The 19,410-nt window shown below is 34.7% G+C and overlaps 1 protein-coding gene across 1 annotated transcript in view; it reads left to right on the forward strand.

The window, feature by feature from the left end:
- Positions 1-299: 299 nt before the first annotated feature.
- Positions 300-19,410, forward strand: part of LOC149131366 (collagen alpha-3(VI) chain-like) — a gene marked incomplete at its 3' end in the record, with an annotated part of 48,209 nt that continues 29,098 nt past the window's right edge. Inside the window, exons 1-17 of the mRNA XM_089340221.1 lie at positions 300-384; positions 1,177-1,221; positions 1,880-2,449; positions 3,949-4,005; positions 4,354-4,398; positions 5,070-5,639; positions 7,130-7,186; positions 7,539-7,583; positions 8,258-8,827; positions 10,728-10,772; positions 11,447-12,016; positions 13,507-13,563; positions 13,916-13,960; positions 14,635-15,204; positions 16,693-16,749; positions 17,102-17,146; positions 17,821-18,390. Of these exons, the coding sequence (XP_089196347.1) occupies positions 300-384; positions 1,177-1,221; positions 1,880-2,449; positions 3,949-4,005; positions 4,354-4,398; positions 5,070-5,639; positions 7,130-7,186; positions 7,539-7,583; positions 8,258-8,827; positions 10,728-10,772; positions 11,447-12,016; positions 13,507-13,563; positions 13,916-13,960; positions 14,635-15,204; positions 16,693-16,749; positions 17,102-17,146; positions 17,821-18,390 (4,003 nt within the window). The remainder of the gene's footprint in view (positions 385-1,176; positions 1,222-1,879; positions 2,450-3,948; positions 4,006-4,353; positions 4,399-5,069; positions 5,640-7,129; positions 7,187-7,538; positions 7,584-8,257; positions 8,828-10,727; positions 10,773-11,446; positions 12,017-13,506; positions 13,564-13,915; positions 13,961-14,634; positions 15,205-16,692; positions 16,750-17,101; positions 17,147-17,820; positions 18,391-19,410) is intronic.

The following is a 19,410-nucleotide window of genomic DNA, read 5'->3' on the forward strand; positions in this document are numbered from 1 at the left end:
AAGGGTGTACACATTTACATACAAGAAGGTTCCATCATCGAAGTGAATTATATTGATTATCAGCAAAATTCATTACTATTGTCTATATATGTATAAATTTTTATCGTTATGCCTTTGCTATATACGTTTTGCGTATTTCTCATATTTTCTTTGCATTTCACGCAAGTTGTCTGCTTTGGACCTTTGAAATGAACATTTGAAAGTTTCTCGGAGTGAATATTATACTTGTTCAATGTTGCATCCCTGCAAATTCTTCATATATGTAGTGTGATTTTACTGTTTTTCTGTCAATATGGAATATGATTTTCCGTGGAATTGTTGCTACAGGATTGAAGGTGGTGTTTTCTGAAGAGAATAAAGTAAAAGTACTTTGTTGTTCTTCATGTAAAAGACTTTGCCACCTTCCCGAGCGTCAAAATAATACACCTTCTTGCTTATACACGTTTCTTCATCTTTTGTTTTTCTGTAAATTTCAACTATATATGCATATACATATTGGCAGTAAAAATGAATATGTAGAGTATAAGTATCTTCAAATGTGTAAGTATATACACTTTCACTTGTATATATATATATATATATATATATATATATATATATATATATGTGCATTAATATATTTCCGTATATATATGTAGATAGATGGATGTCCACTTGGATAAAGGTGTGGGCAGAGTGATAGCTAGTTAGAGAGATAAATAGATGTACATATTTAGAGTGTACGAGAGCAATGAAATTGTATTACATATCTATATGAGAGTTGACCTTACTAAATTTTGGGATTATTTTTTGTTGGAAGGAGGTCAACCAGCATGACACCTATAAGTGAGACTACAAGAAAGAGAGGTGAGATGTTAACATGAACTATATTGTATTTTAGTACCTGTATGTGATGACATCAGTCTTATTCCTATCATTTTTTTATATCATTATTTAGCGAAGTTTTTCAATTGTGCATCAACCATGAGTTAGCAAAGATTAACTCTGTGTTTTGATAAAATATTTATTAAATGGAGTATATATTATGAGAATGTATTTTGTCAATGATTTATTACAATCATCAATTCTCACTATTTATTGGTGGTGAAGTGTATTTTTTGCATGTGCGCATTCAAAGTAAACCTAACAACACATGTTTGCACATGGAAATGTAAATATTACTTTTATTTCTCACAGCTGTGGAGAAAACTCCAGCACCTGCCATTACACTACCAACAAAGGGTAAGGCTCTTGTACTGCTCCACATCTTCTTCGTTAATACAGTGTTGTATATGAGCACTTGATTTTGTTATGTGTCCACGTTTACGTGTGAGAGAGTGTCATCATCGAGATGAATTCTGTTGATTATCAGCAAAATTCTATGCTGTTGTCTATATATGTATAGATTCTTAGCTTTTTCTTTTTGCCATATGCGTTTTTCGTGTTTCTTGTATTTTGTTTTCGTTTTGTGCAAGTTGACTAGTTTGGACTTTCGAAGTGAACGTTTGGAAGTTTGTTGCTGTATAAAATATTCCTGTTCCATTCATCATTTATATTGTGTGTATTTTGTTTTTGTTTTGTCATCATGGAATATTATTTACCCTGGAGTTATTGCTACTAGTTTAAAAGTTGTGTTTTCTAAAGTGAAAGTACTTTGTTGTTGTTCTGCTTCTTCCTGTCATATATTGTTTGAAATTCTCAAAACTTCGTTCTATACGAGTTTTCAGATAGGGGAGAGGAAACTGTTTGCCATGTTTGATTTTTTTACATAGCCATATGAAATAAATATGGTGTAAAGTTGTTGTGTGGCTTCGTTGAGAGAGTTTCGGAATAGAAATGTAGATTTATGTGCTAGCAGTGGATTATTCGATAAGTGATAAGTTATCCTAATGTTCTGCAGGTGAATGTGGCGCTGTAGAATCTGACATCATCTTCATTTTGGACTCATCAACTAGTGTCCAAAAAGAAAACTTCCAGAAAATGCTTAATTTCATTGTTGATTTTGTGTCTGCTGCTTCCATTGACAATGGCAATGTTCGAATCGGTGCAGTCCTTTACAGTTCAGACGTGAAAATCCAATTCCATTTGAATGCTTTCCAAACAAAGCAAGAAGTAATCGATGCAGTTCTCCAAATTCCATATGTCTACGGCAGTACAAACACTTACGGCGGGCTTAACACCATGCGGACAGTAATGTTCACGACAGAGAACGGTGACAGGCCATCCGTTCCCAATATTGCCATACTGCTCACCGACGGCGTATCGAACGTCAATGCTTACGACACTATTCCAGAAGCAGTGAAAGCCAGAGAGGATGGCATCCACATATATGCTATTGGTATTGGTCTAAGTGACACTACAGAATTGAGCCAGATTTCCTCGTTGCCTGTTGACGAAAACATGTTTATTGTGACTGACTTCAACGAACTGTCGAATCTGAAAGAAAGAATATTTGAGCAATATTGCCCAGGTATAGCAATTAGCATGTTATTACAAAGCGGTGTTGTATTTTAAAGCGTTACTAATCAAAGCTATAATCACAGATATTCAACAAAGATATATTTAACAAGATTTGTTATTGCGTTACTTCCAAGTTTCACTTTCAGCTAATGTTCTATGCAAGTATTTTTACAATTAACGCTGCTCAAAGCCCTAACAACTTCGTTCGATGCCCGTTTTGTGTCAATTCATACATTTCGCTGCTTTCTCTTCTACATGTTCATTCACAACGTTTGACATCGTTACAAGTAAAACTTTTGTACGTCTGATGTTGCTGTGTTAAGCAGATTGAAGTAGCAACAAGTAAATAACATGTCTTGTAGGTTGTGATAAGTTTCCTCTAGAATTCGCACTACTAATATCAGTATGTATTACAAGAGAATTTGGAATACACTGTCTTCCTTAAAATAATGTAGTTAACATACTAATGCTGTCAACTGGCTGTCCATTTCCTACTTTTTCTTACAATCATCTTATTCTTTATCCATTTGATATTCAGTCTATGATCTTGTTTCATCTAAACCTCAAGATATGCAAAACATTTCCCTGTATTGTCCCCTAATATGTATTTACTACACTAGCAGTAATTATAATTGTTTCAATAATATTTTAAATCGCGCTTTGGAATCTAACATACTTTAGCGAATGAAAGCTTCTAGAATGGCCAGATATTATAGAAAGTTATTTGCAAGGATGTGTAGTAATTTGCTCATTAATTTAGAAAATATCTACATTCGTATGTTTCGGTATGTATTTAATAACAAAAAAAGAAAGCTTTATGGATGAGGTTGCGCTTCATTTTTTTTTTCCATTGCTTATATAATATACATTATTCTTTGCATAGTTTTGAAGGGAAACTAACATTTCATTCATAGAATTTTAATTAATGGATATTACTCCGAATCATCTCAATTTACCTAAAACTTACAGAAGTGTGCGTCGTATTGATTTTTTATGTTATTGTGTAAAGCTTCATACATGTGTTGATTTGGGAATTGATTAACACTCTGAAAAATGTGATCTAATACGTTATTGTCATGAGACAAATTTCATCCTACAACTATCATGTTATATACGTTTGTTGACTGTATGTATACATGGATACGTATAAAACATACAGATATAATGAATATGTATATAGTTGTATGTTCATGCATGTTTATCCTTATATATGTATGTATATATTGCCAGTATAAATGCATATGTAGTGTATAAATATATTTAAATGTCTAAGTGCATATGTTTTCACTTGTGTATATATATGTGCATTAATATATTGGCATATATACATGTAGATAGATGTATGTTTACTTGGATAAGGGTCTGGGCAGAGTGATAGCTAGTTAGATTGATAAACGGATGTACATTACTAGGTTTAAATATTTGGAGTGTACGAAAGCAATAAAGTTGTAATCAACAAGTATATGATAGTTGATCATACTAAATTTTGGGATTATTTTTCGTTGGAAGGAGGTCAACAAGAACGAACTAAAAGGACACCTATAAGAGACAGGAGAACAAAGAGAGGTGAGACATTAACACAAACTATGTTGTATTTTAGTAACGGTGTGTGCTTACATAAACCTTACTCCTATAACGTTTGATATTATTGTTTAGCGATGCTTCTCAATTGGGCATCATTACGAACGTACCAAAGATTAACTTTGTGCATAGATGAAACTGTCATAAAATGGTGTACGAATTTCCACATAGCATTTATTCAGTGATTTATCACACTCGTTAACTCTCGCAAATTTATTGGTAGAGAAGTTTAATGCTGGGTAATAGTATTGTTTGCGTGTGTGCGCATTGAAAGTAGACCTGATAACACGTGTTTGCGCATGGAAATGTAAATATTACTTTTATTTCTCGCAGTTGTGGAGAAAACTCCAGCACCTGCCATTACACTACCAACAAAGGGTAAGGCTCTTGTACTGCTCCACATCTTCTTCGTTAATACAGTGTTGTATATGAGCGCTTGATTTTGATATGTGTCCACGTTTACGTGTGAGAGAGTGTCATCATCGAGATGAATTCTGTTGATTATCAGCAAAATTCGATGCTGTTGTCTATATATGTATAGATTCTTAGCTTTTTCTTTTTGCCATATACGTTTTTCGTGTTTCTTGTATCTTGTTTTCGTTTTGTGCAAGTTGACTAGTTTGGACTTTCGAAGTGAATGTTCGGAAGTTTGTTGCTGTAAAATCTATTCCTGTCGAAATTCTTAATGCATATTGTTTGTATTTTGTTTATGTTTTGTCATCATGGAATATTATTTACGTGGAGTTGTTGCTGCTGGGTTGAAGGTCGTGTTTTCTAAAGTGAATGTACTTTGTTGTTCTGTTCGTTCCTGTCACGTATTGTTTGAAATTCTCGATACATCGTCGTGTACGAGTTTTCGGATAGGTGTGAAAAAGCTGTTTGCTTTGCTTAATGTTTTCCCATGTTTGTTTTTGCGCATATTCATATGACATACATGTTGTGTAAAGTTGTGGTGGTGCTTCGTTGAGATAGTTTCAGAATAGAAATGTAGATTTATGTGCTAGCAGTGGATTATTCGATAAGTGATAAGTTATCCTAATGTTCTGCAGGTGAATGTGGCGCTGCAGAATCTGACATCATCTTCATTTTGGACTCATCAACTAGTGTCCAAAAAGAAAACTTCAAGAAAATGCTAAATTTCATTGTTGATTTTGTGTCCGCTGCTTCCATTGACAATGGCAATGTTCGAATCGGTGCAGTCCTTTACAGTTCAGACGTGAAAATCCAATTCCATTTGAATGCTTTCCAAACAAAGCAAGAAGTAATCGATGCAGTTCTCCAAATTCCATATGTTTACGGCAGTACAAACACTTACGGCGGGCTTAACACCATGCGGACAGTAATGTTCACGACAGAGAACGGTGACAGGCCATCCGTTCCCAATATTGCCATACTGCTCACCGACGGCGTATCGAACGTCAATGCTTACGACACTATTCCAGAAGCAGTGAAAGCCAGAGAGGATGGCATCCACATATATGCTATTGGTATTGGTCTAAGTGACACTACAGAATTGAGCCAGATTTCCTCGTTGCCTGTTGACGAAAACATGTTTATTGTGACTGACTTCAACGAACTGTCGAATTTGAAAGAAAGAATATTTGAGCAATATTGCCCAGGTATAGCAATTAGCATGTTATTACAAAGCGGTGTTGTATTTTAAAGCGTTACTAATCAAAGCTATAATCACAGATATTCAACAAAGATATATTTAACAAGATTTGTTATTGCATTACTTCCAAGTTTCACTTTCAGCTAATGTTCCATGCAAGTATTTTTACAATTAACGCTGCTCAAAGCCCTAACAACTTCGTTCGATGCCCGTTTTGTGTCAATTCATACGTTTCGCTGCTTTCTCTTCTACATGTTCATTCACAACGTTTGACATCGTTACAAGTAAAACTTTTGTACGTCTGATGTTGCTGTGTTAAGCAGATTGAAGTAGCAACAAGTAAATAACATGTTTTGTAGGTTGTGATAAGTTTCCTCTAGAATTTGCACTACTAATATCAGTATGTATTACAAGAGAATTTGGAATACACTGTCTTCCTTAAAATAATGTAGTTAACATACTAATGCTGTCAACTGGCTGACCATTTCATACTTTTTCTTACAATCATCTTATTCTTTATCCATTTGATATTCAGTCTATGATCTTGTTTCATCTGAACCTCAAGATATGCAAAACATTTCCCTGTATTGTCCCCTAATATGTATTTACTACACTAGCAGTAATTACAATTGTTTCAACAATATTTTAAATCGCGCTTTGGAATCTAACATATATTACTGGATGAAAGCTTCTCGAACCACCAGATATTATAGAAAGTTATTTGCAAGTATGTGTTGTAATTTGCTCATTAATTTAGAAAATATCTACATTCGTATGTTTCGGTATGTATTTAATAACAAAAAAAGAAAGCTTTATGGATGAGGTTGCGCTTCATTTTTTTTTTTTCCATTGCTTATCTAATATACATTATTCTTTGCACAGTTTTGAAGGGAAACTAACATTTCATTCATAGAATTCCGATTGAGGGATATTATGCGGAATTTTCTAAATTTACCTAAAACTTAGAGAAGTGTACTTTGTATTGAGTGCATATGTTATTGCGTGAAACTTCGTACATATATGTATTTGTGAATTGATTAACACTGAGAAAACTGTGATCTAATGCACTATTTCCTACCGAGAAATTTCATTCTACAGCTATGAAGTTATAGTTATATACGCGTGTTGTCTATATGTATGGATGAGTACACATAGAACAAGCGTATATAAAGATATATGTGTATATTTGTGTGCTTATGCATGTTTATGCCTATATATGTATATATACGGCCAGTATAAATGCTCATGTATGTGTAAGTACATACGTTTTGACTTCTATATATATATACGTGCATTTATATATTGGCGTATATACATGTTGATATATGTATATCTACTTGGATAAAGATGTGGGCAGAATGATAGCTAGTGAGATAGATAAACAGATGTACGTAAGTGCATTTCAATATTAAGAAGCGTGCAAGTGCAATAAAATTGTATTCCATATCTATATGAGAGTTGACCTTACTAAATTCTGGGATTATTTTTCGTTGGAAGGAGGTCAACCAGAACCAACTAGAAGGACACCTATAATTGAGACGACAAGAAAGAGAGGTGAGACATTAACGCAAACTATTTTTTGGTATTGTAGTAGCGGTGTGCGCTGACATCACCCTTATTCCTATCACATTTGATACCATTATTTAGCGAAGGTTTTCAATCGGGCATCGATACGCAGGTAGAAATGATTAATTCTGTGCATAGATGAAATTGTTATTAAATGGTGTACAAATTTTTCAGAATGCATTTTTGCAGTGATTTGTTAGAATCATTAATTCTCGCTATTTATTGGAAGATAAGTGTAAAGTAGGGTAAAGTGTATTGTTTGCGTGTGTGTGCGTTGAAAGTAGACCTGATAACACGTGTTTGCGCATGGAAATGTAAATATTACTTTTATTTCTCGCAGTTGTGGAGAAAACTCCAGCACCTGCCATTACACTACCAACAAAGGGTAAGGCTCTTGTACTGCTCCACATTTTCTTCGTTAATACAGTGTTGTATATGAGCGCTTGATGTTGATATGTGTCCACGTTTACGTGTGAGAGAGTGTCATCATCGAGATGAATTCTGTTGATTATCAGCAAAATTCGATGCTGCTGTCTATATATGTATAGATTCTTAGCTTTTTCTTTTTGCCATATACGTTTTTCGTGTTTCTTGTATTTTGTTTTCGTTTTGTGCAAGTTGACTAGTTTGGACTTTCGAATTGAATGTTCGGAAGTTTGTTGCTGTAAAAGCTATTCCTGTCGAAATCCTTAATACATATTGTGTGTATTTTGTTTATGTTTTGTCGTCATGGAATATTATTTACGTGGAGTTGTTGCTGCTGGGTTGAAGGTCGTGTTTTCTAAAGTGAAAGTACTTTGTTGTTGTTCTGTTCGTTTCTGTCACGTATTGTTTGAAATTCTCGATACATCGTCGTGTACGAGTTTTCGGATAGGTGTGAGGAAGCAGTTTGCTTTGCTTAATGTTTTCCCATGTTTGTTTTTGCGCATATTCATATGACATACATGTTGTGTAAAGTTGTGGTGGTGCTTCGTTGAGATAGTTTCAGAATAGAAATGTAGATTTATGTGCTAGCAGTGGATTATTCGATAAGTGATAAGTTATCCTAATGTTCTGCAGGTGAATGTGGCGCTGCAGAATCTGACATCATCTTCATTTTGGACTCATCAACTAGTGTCCAAAAAGAAAACTTCAAGAAAATGCTAAATTTCATTGTTGATTTTGTGTCCGCTGCTTCCATTGACAATGGCAATGTTCGAATCGGTGCAGTCCTTTACAGTTCAGACGTGAAAATCCAATTCCATTTGAATGCTTTCCAAACAAAGCAAGAAGTAATCGATGCAGTTCTCCAAATTCCATATGTTTACGGCAGTACAAACACTTACGGCGGGCTTAACACCATGCGGACAGTAATGTTCACGACAGAGAACGGTGACAGGCCATCCGTTCCCAATATTGCCATACTGCTCACCGACGGCGTATCGAACGTCAATGCTTACGACACTATTCCAGAAGCAGTGAAAGCCAGAGAGGATGGCATCCACATATATGCTATTGGTATTGGTCTAAGTGACACTACAGAATTGAGCCAGATTTCCTCGTTGCCTGTTGACGAAAACATGTTTATTCTGACTGACTTCAACGAACTGTCGAATCTGAAAGAAAGAATATTTGAGCAATATTGCCCAGGTATAGCAATTAGCATGTTATTACAAAGCGGTGTTGTATTTTAAAGCGTTACTAATCAAAGCTATAATCACAGATATTCAACAAAGATATATTTAACAAGATTTGTTATTGCGTTACTTCCAAGTTTCACTTTCAGCTAATGTTCCATGCAAGTATTTTTACAATTAACGCTGCTCAAAGCCCTAACAACTTCGTTCGATGCCCGTTTTGTGTCAATTCATACGTTTCGCTGCATTCTCTTCTACATGTTCATTCACAACGTTTGACATCGTTACAAGTAAAACTTTTGTACGTCTGATGTTGCTGTGTTAAGCAGATTGAAGTAGCAACAAGTAAATAACATGTCTTGTAGGTTGTGATAAGTTTCCTCTAGAATTTGCACTACTAATATCAGTATGTATTACAAGAGAATTTGGAATACACTGTCTTCCTTAAAATAATGTAGTTAACATACTAATGCTGTCAACTGGCTGTCCATTTCCTACTTTTTCTTACAATCATCTTATTCTTTATCCATTTGATATTCAGTCTATGATCTTGTTTCATCTAAACCTCAAGATATGCAAAACATTTCCCTGTATTGTCCCCTAATATGTATTTACTACACTAGCAGTAATTACAATTGTTTCAAGAATATTTTAAATCGCGCTTTGGAATCTAACATATATTACTGGATGAAAGCTTCTCGAACCGCCAGATATTATAGAAAGTTATTTGCAAGTATGTGTTGTAATTTGCTCATTAATTTAGAAAATATCTACATTCGTATGTTTCGGTATGTATTTAATAACAAAAAAAGAAAGCTTTATGGATGAGGTTGCGCTTCATTTTTTTTTTTCCATTGCTTATCTAATATACATTATTCTTTGCACAGTTTTGAAGGGAAACTAACATTTCATTCATAGAATTTCGATTGAGGGATATTATGCGGAATTTTCTAAATTTACCTAAAACTTAGAGAAGTGTACTTTGTATTGTGTGCATATGTTATTGCGTGAAACTTCGTACAAATATGTATTTGTGAATTGATTAACACTGAGAAAACTGTGATCTAATGCACTATTTCCTACCGAGAAATTTCATTCTACAGCTATGAAGTTATTGTTATATACGCGTGTTGTCTATATGTATAGATGAGTACACATAGGACATGCGTATATAAAGATATATGTGTATATTTGTGTGCGTATGCATGTTTATGCCTATATATGTATATATACGGCCAGTATATATGCTCATGTATGTGTAAGTACATACGTTTTGACTTATATATATATATATACGTGCATTTATATATTGGCGTATATACATGTTGATATATGTATATCTACTTGGATAAAGATGTGGGCAGAATGATAGCTAGTGAGATAGATAAACAGATGTACGTAAGTGCATTTCAATATTAAGAAGCGTGCAAGTGCAATAAAATTGTATTCCATATCTATATGAGAGTTGACCTTACTAAATTCTGGGATTATTTTTCGTTGGAAGGAGGTCAACCAGAACCAACTAGAAGGACACCTATAATTGAGACGACAAGAAAGAGAGGTGAGACATTAACGCAAACTATTTTTTGGTATTGTAGTAGCGGTGTGCGCTGACATCACCCTTATTCCCATCACATTTGATACCATTATTTAGCGAAGGTTTTCAATCGGGCATCGATACGCAGGTAGAAATGATTAATTCTGTGCATAGATGAAATTGTTATTAAATGGTGTACAAATTTTTCAGAATGCATTTTTGCAGTGATTTGTTAGAATCATTAATTCTCGCTATTTATTGGAAGATAAGTGTAAAGTAGGGTAAAGTGTATTGTTTGCGTGTGTGTGCGTTGAAAGTAGACCTGATAACACGTGTTTGCGCATGGAAATGTAAATATTACTTTTATTTCTCGCAGTTGTGGAGAAAACTCCAGCACCTGCCATTACACTACCAACAAAGGGTAAGGCTCTTGTACTGCTCCACATTTTCTTCGTTAATACAGTGTTGTATATGAACGCTTGATTTTGTTATGTGTCCACGTTTACGTGTGAGAGAGTGTCATCATCGAGATGAATTCTGTTGATTATCAGTAAAATTGGATGCTGTTGTCTATATATGTATAGATTCTTAGCTTTTTCTTTTTGCCATTTACGTTTTTCGTGTTTCTTGTATTTTGTTTTCGCTTTGTGCAAGTTGACTAGTTTGGACTTTCGAATTGAATGTTCGGAAGTTTGTTGCTGTAAAAGCTATTCCTGTCGAAATCCTTAATACATATTGTGTGTATTTTGTTTATGTTTTGTCATCATGGAATATTATTTACGTGGAGTTGTTGCTGCTGGGTTGAAGGTCGTGTTTTCTAAAGTGAAAGTACTTTGTTGTTGTTCTGTTCGTTTCTGTCACGTATTGTTTGAAATTCTCGATACATCGTCGTGTACGAGTTTTCGGATAGGTGTGAGGAAGCAGTTTGCTTTGCTTAATGTTTTCCCATGTTTGTTTTTGCGCATATTCATATGACATACATGTTGTGTAAAGTTGTGGTGGTGCTTCGTTGAGATATTTTCAGAATAGAAATGTAGATTTATGTGCTAGCAGTGGATTATTCGATAAGTGATAAGTTATCCTAATGTTCTGCAGGTGAATGTGGCGCTGCAGAATCTGACATCATCTTCATTTTGGACTCATCAACTAGTGTCCAAAAAGAAAACTTCAAGAAAATGCTAAATTTCATTGTTGATTTTGTGTCCGCTGCTTCCATTGACAATGGCAATGTTCGAATCGGTGCAGTCCTTTACAGTTCAGACGTGAAAATCCAATTCCATTTGAATGCTTTCCAAACAAAGCAAGAAGTAATCGATGCAGTTCTCCAAATTCCATATGTTTACGGCAGTACAAACACTTACGGCGGGCTTAACACCATGCGGACAGTAATGTTCACGACAGAGAACGGTGACAGGCCATCCGTTCCCAATATTGCCATACTGCTCACCGACGGCGTATCGAACGTCAATGCTTACGACACTATTCCAGAAGCAGTGAAAGCCAGAGAGGATGGCATCCACATATATGCTATTGGTATTGGTCTAAGTGACACTACAGAATTGAGCCAGATTTCCTCGTTGCCTGTTGACGAAAACATGTTTATTGTGACTGACTTCAACGAACTGTCGAATCTGAAAGAAAGAATATTTGAGCAATATTGCCCAGGTATAGCAATTAGCATGTTATTACAAAGCGGTGTTGTATTTTAAAGCGTTACTAATCAAAGCTATAATCACAGATATTCAACAAAGATATATTTAACAAGATTTGTTATTGCGTTACTTCCAAGTTTGACTTTCAGCTAATGTTCCATGCAAGTATTTTTACAATTAACGCTGCTCAAAGCCCTAACAACTTCGTTCGATGCCCGTTTTGTGTCAATTCATACGTTTCGCTGCTTTCTCTTCTACATGTTCATTCACAACGTTTGACATCGTTACAAGTAAAACTTTTGTATGTCTGATGTTGCTGTGTTAAGCAGATTGAAGTAGCAACAAGTAAATAACATGTTTTGTAGGTTGTGATAAGTTTCCTCTAGAATTTGCACTACTAATATCAGTATGTATTACAAGAGAATTTGGAATATACTGTCTTCCTTAAAATAATGTAGTTAACATACTAATGCTGTCAACTGGCTGTCCATTTCCTACTTTTTCTTACAATCATCTTATTCTTTATCCATTTGATATTCAGTCTATGATCTTGTTTCATCTAAACCTCAAGATATGCAAAACATTTCCCTGTATTGTCCCCTAATATGTATTTACTACACTAGCAGTAATTACAATTGTTTCAACAATATTTTAAATCGCGCTTTGGAATCTAACATATATTACTGGATGAAAGCTTCTCGAACCGCCAGATATTATAGAAAGTTATTTGCAAGTATGTGTTGTAATTTGCTCATTAATTTAGAAAATATCTACATTCGTATGTTTCGGTATGTATTTAATAACAAAAAAAGAAAGCTTTATGGATGAGGTTGCGCTTCATTTTTTTTTTTTCCATTGCTTATCTAATATACATTATTCTTTGCACAGTTTTGAAGGGAAACTAACATTTCATTCATAGAATTCCGATTGAGGGATATTATGCGGAATTTTCTAAATTTACCTAAAACTTAGAGAAGTGTACTTTGTATTGAGTGCATATGTTATTGCGTGAAACTTCGTACATATATGTATTTGTGAATTGATTAACACTGAGAAAACTGTGATCTAATGCACTATTTCCTACCGAGAAATTTCATTCTACAGCTATGAAGTTATAGTTATATACGCGTGTTGTCTATATGTATGGATGAGTACACATAGAACAAGCGTATATAAAGATATATGTGTATATTTGTGTGCTTATGCATGTTTATGCCTATATATGTATATATACGGCCAGTATAAATGCTCATGTATGTGTAAGTACATACGTTTTGACTTCTATATATATATACGTGCATTTATATATTGGCGTATATACATGTTGATATATGTATATCTACTTGGATAAAGATGTGGGCAGAATGATAGCTAGTGAGATAGATAAACAGATGTACGTAAGTGCATTTCAATATTAAGAAGCGTGCAAGTGCAATAAAATTGTATTCCATATCTATATGAGAGTTGACCTTACTAAATTCTGGGATTATTTTTCGTTGGAAGGAGGTCAACCAGAACCAACTAGAAGGACACCTATAATTGAGACGACAAGAAAGAGAGGTGAGACATTAACGCAAACTATTTTTTGGTATTGTAGTAGCGGTGTGCGCTGACATCACCCTTATTCCTATCACATTTGATACCATTATTTAGCGAAGGTTTTCAATCGGGCATCGATACGCAGGTAGAAATGATTAATTCTGTGCATAGATGAAATTGTTATTAAATGGTGTACAAATTTTTCAGAATGCATTTTTGCAGTGATTTGTTAGAATCATTAATTCTCGCTATTTATTGGAAGATAAGTGTAAAGTAGGGTAAAGTGTATTGTTTGCGTGTGTGTGCGTTGAAAGTAGACCTGATAACACGTGTTTGCGCATGGAAATGTAAATATTACTTTTATTTCTCGCAGTTGTGGAGAAAACTCCAGCACCTGCCATTACACTACCAACAAAGGGTAAGCCTCTTGTACTGCTCCACATTTTCTTCGTTAATACAGTGTTGTATATGAGCGCTTGTTTTTGTTATGTGTCCACGTTTACGTGTGAGAGAGTGTCATCATCGAGATGAATTCTGTTGATTATCAGTAAAATTGGATGCTGTTGTCTATATATGTATAGATTCTTAGCTTTTTCTTTTTGCCATATACGTTTTTCGTGTTTCTTGTATTTTGTTTTCGCTTTGTGCAAGTTGACTAGTTTGGACTTTCGAATTGAATGTTCGGAAGTTTGTTGCTGTAAAAGCTATTCCTGTCGAAATCCTTAATACATATTGTGTGTATTTTGTTTATGTTTTGTCATCATGGAATATTATTTACGTGGAGTTGTTGCTGCTGGGTTGAAGGTCGTGTTTTCTAAAGTGAAAGTACTTTGTTGTTGTTCTGTTCGTTTCTGTCACGTATTGTTTGAAATTCTCGATACATCGTCGTGTACGAGTTTTCGGATAGGTGTGAGGAAGCAGTTTGCTTTGCTTAATGTTTTCCCATGTTTGTTTTTGCGCATATTCATATGACATACATGTTGTGTAAAGTTGTGGTGGTGCTTCGTTGAGATATTTTCAGAATAGAAATGTAGATTTATGTGCTAGCAGTGGATTATTCGATAAGTGATAAGTTATCCTAATGTTCTGCAGGTGAATGTGGCGCTGCAGAATCTGACATCATCTTCATTTTGGACTCATCAACTAGTGTCCAAAAAGAAAACTTCAAGAAAATGCTAAATTTCATTGTTGATTTTGTGTCCGCTGCTTCCATTGACAATGGCAATGTTCGAATCGGTGCAGTCCTTTACAGTTCAGACGTGAAAATCCAATTCCATTTGAATGCTTTCCAAACAAAGCAAGAAGTAATCGATGCAGTTCTCCAAATTCCATATGTTTACGGCAGTACAAACACTTACGGCGGGCTTAACACCATGCGGACAGTAATGTTCACGACAGAGAACGGTGACAGGCCATCCGTTCCCAATATTGCCATACTGCTCACCGACGGCGTATCGAACGTCAATGCTTACGACACTATTCCAGAAGCAGTGAAAGCCAGAGAGGATGGCATCCACATATATGCTATTGGTATTGGTCTAAGTGACACTACAGAATTGAGCCAGATTTCCTCGTTGCCTGTTGACGAAAACATGTTTATTGTGACTGACTTCAACGAACTGTCGAATCTGAAAGAAAGAATATTTGAGCAATATTGCCCAGGTATAGCAATTAGCATGTTATTACAAAGCGGTGTTGTATTTTAAAGCGTTACTAATCAAAGCTATAATCACAGATATTCAACAAAGATATATTTAACAAGATTTGTTATTGCGTTACTTCCAAGTTTGACTTTCAGCTAATGTTCCATGCAAGTATTTTTACAATTAACGCTGCTCAAAGCCCTAACAACTTCGTTCGATGCCCGTTTTGTGTCAATTCATACGTTTCGCTGCTTTCTCTTCTACATGTTCATTCACAACGTTTGACATCGTTACAAGTAAAACTTTTGTATGTCTGATGTTGCTGTGTTAAGCAGATTGAAGTAGCAACAAGTAAATAACATGTTTTGTAGGTTGTGATAAGTTTCCTCTAGAATTTGCACTACTAATATCAGTATGTATTACAAGAGAATTTGGAATATACTGTCTTCCTTAAAATAATGTAGTTAACATACTAATGCTGTCAACTGGCTGTCCATTTCCTACTTTTTCTTACAATCATCTTATTCTTTATCCATTTGATATTCAGTCTATGATCTTGTTTCATCTAAACCTCAAGATATGCAAAACATTTCCCTGTATTGTCCCCTAATATGTATTTACTACACTAGCAGTAATTACAATTGTTTCAACAATATTTTAAATCGCGCTTTGGAATCTAACATATATTACTGGATGAAAGCTTCTCGAACCGCCAGATATTATAGAAAGTTATTTGCAAGTATGTGTTGTAATTTGCTCATTAATTTAGAAAATATCTACATTCGTATGTTTCGGTATGTATTTAATAACAAAAAAAGAAAGCTTTATGGATGAGGTTGCGCTTCATTTTTTTTTTTCCATTGCTTATCTAATATACATAATCTTTGCACAGTTTTCAAGGGAAACTAACATTTCATTCATAGAATTCCGATTGAGGGTTATTATGCGGAATTTTCTAAATTTACCTAAAACTTAGAGAAGTGTACTTTGTATTGAGTGCATATGTTATTGCGTGAAACTTCGTACATATATGTATTTGTGAATTGATTAACACTGAGAAAACTGTGATCTAATGCACTATTTCCTACCGAGAAATTTCATTCTACAGCTATGAAGTTATAGTTATATACGCGTGTTGTCTATATGTATGGATGAGTACACATAGAACATGCGTATATAAAGATATATGTGTATATTTGTGTGCTTATGCATGTTTATGCCTATATATGTATATATACGGCCAGTATAAATGCTCATGTATGTGTAAGTACATACGTTTTGACTTCTATATATATATACGTGCATTTATATATTAGCGTATATACATGTTGATATATGAATATCTACTTGGATAAAGATGTGGGCAGAATGATAGCTAGTGAGATAGATAAACAGATGTACGTAAGTGCATTTCAATATTAAGAAGCGTGCAAGTGCAATAAAATTGTATTCCATATCTATATGAGAGTTGACCTTACTAAATTCTGGGATTATTTTTCGTTGGAAGGAGGTCAACCAGAACCAACTAGAAGGACACCTATAATTGAGACGACAAGAAAGAGAGGTGAGACATTAACGCAAACTATTTTTTGGTATTGTAGTAGCGGTGTGCGCTGACATCACCCTTATTCCTATCACATTTGATACCATTATTTAGCGAAGGTTTTCAATCGGGCATCGATACGCAGGTAGAAATGATTAATTCTGTGCATAGATGAAATTGTTATTAAATGGTGTACAAATTTTTCAGAATGCATTTTTGCAGTGATTTGTTAGAATCATTAATTCTCGCTATTTATTGGAAGATAAGTGTAAAGTAGGGTAAAGTGTATTGTTTGCGTGTGTGTGCGTTGAAAGTAGACCTGATAACACGTGTTTGCGCATGGAAATGTAAATATTACTTTTATTTCTCGCAGTTGTGGAGAAAACTCCAGCACCTGCCATTACACTACCAACAAAGGGTAAGGCTCTTGTACTGCTCCACATTTTCTTCGTTAATACAGTGTTGTATATGAGCGCTTGATTTTGTTATGTGTCCACGTTTACGTGTGAGAGAGTGTCATCATCGAGATGAATTCTGTTGATTATCAGTAAAATTGGATGCTGTTGTCTATATATGTATAGATTCTTAGCTTTTTCTTTTTGCCATATACGTTTTTCGTGTTTCTTGTATTTTGTTTTCGCTTTGTGCAAGTTGACTAGTTTGGACTTTCGAATTGAATGTTCGGAAGTTTGTTGCTGTAAAAGCTATTCCTGTCGAAATCCTTAATACATATTGTGTGTATTTTGTTTATGTTTTGTCATCATGGAATATTATTTACGTGGAGTTGTTGCTGCTGGGTTGAAGGTCGTGTTTTCTAAAGTGAAAGTACTTTGTTGTTGTTCTGTTCGTTTCTGTCACGTATTGTTTGAAATTCTCTATACATCGTCGTGTACGAGTTTTCGGATAGGTGTGAGGAAGCAGTTTGCTTTGCTTAATGTTTTCCCATGTTTGTTTTTGCGCATATTCATATGACATACATGTTGTGTAAAGTTGTGGTGGTGCTTCGTTGAGATAGTTTCAGAATAGAAATGTAGATTTATGTGCTAGCAGTGGATTATTCGATAAGTGATAAGTTATCCTAATGTTCTGCAGGTGGATGTGGCGCTGCAGAATCTGACATCATCTTCATTTTGGACTCATCAACTAGTGTCCAAAAAGAAAACTTCAAGAAAATGCTAAATTTCATTGTTGATTTTGTGTCCGCTGCTTCCATTGACAATGGCAATGTTCGAATCGGTGCAGTCCTTTACAGTTCAGACGTGAAAATCCAATTCCATTTGAATGCTTTCCAAACAAAGCAAGAAGTAATCGATGCAGTTCTCCAAATTCCATATGTTTACGGCAGTACAAACACTTACGGCGGGCTTAACACCATGCGGACAGTAATGTTCACGACAGAGAACGGTGACAGGCCATCCGTTCCCAATATTGCCATACTGCTCACCGACGGCGTATCGAACGTCAATGCTTACGACACTATTCCAGAAGCAGTGAAAGCCAGAGAGGATGGCATCCACATATATGCTATTGGTATTGGTCTAAGTGACACTACAGAATTGAGCCAGATTTCCTCGTTGCCTGTTGACGAAAACATGTTTATTGTGACTGACTTCAACGAACTGTCGAATCTGAAAGAAAGAATATTTGAGCAATATTGCCCAGGTATAGCAATTAGCATGTTATTACAAAGCGGTGTTGTATTTTAAAGCGTTACTAATCAAAGCTATAATCACAGATATTCAACAAAGATATATTTAACAAGATTTGTTATTGCGTTACTTCCAAGTTTCACTTTCAGCTAATGTTCCATGCAAGTATTTTTACAATTAACGCAGCTCAAAGCCCTAACAACTTCGTTCGATGCCCGTTTTGTGTCAATTCATACGTTTCGCTGCTTTCTCTTCTACATGTTCATTCACAACGTTTGACATCGTTACAAGTAAAACTTTTGTACGTCTGATATTGCTGTGTTAAGCAGATTGAAGTAGCAACAAGTAAATAACATGTTTTGTAGGTTGTGATAAGTTTCCTCTAGAATTCGCACTACTAATATCTGTATGTATTACAAGAGAATTTGGAATACACTGTCTTCCTTAAAATAATGTAGTTAACATACTAATGCTGTCAACTGGCTGTCCATTTCATACTTTTTCTTACAATCATCTTATTCTTTATCCATTTGATATTCAGTCTATGATCTTGTTTCATCTAAACCTCAAGATATGCAAAACATTTCCCTTTATTGTCCCCTAATATGTATTTACTACTCTAGCAGTAATTATTATTGATTCAACAATATTTTAAATCGCGCTTTGGAATCTAACATACATTACTGGATGAAAGCTTCTCGAACCGCCAGATATTATAGAAAGTTATTTGCAAGTATGTGTTGTAATTTGCTCATTAATTTAGAAAATATCTACATTCGTATGTTTCGGTATGTATTTAATAACAAAAAAAGAAAGCTTTATGGATGAGGTTGCGCTTCATTTTTTTTTTTCCATTGCTTATCTAATATACATTATTCTTTGCATAGTTTTGAAGGGAAACTAACATTTCATTCATAGAATTTCGATTGAGGGATATTATGCGGAATTTTCTAAATTTACCTAAAACTTAGAGAAGTGTACTTTGTATTGAGTGCATATGTTATTGCGTGAAACTTCGTACATATATGTATTT

The sequence above is a fragment of the Octopus bimaculoides genome, chromosome 23 (assembly GCF_046866305.1).
Source record: "Octopus bimaculoides isolate indiv1 chromosome 23, ASM4686630v1, whole genome shotgun sequence".
NCBI lineage: Eukaryota > Metazoa > Mollusca > Cephalopoda > Octopoda > Octopodidae > Octopus > Octopus bimaculoides.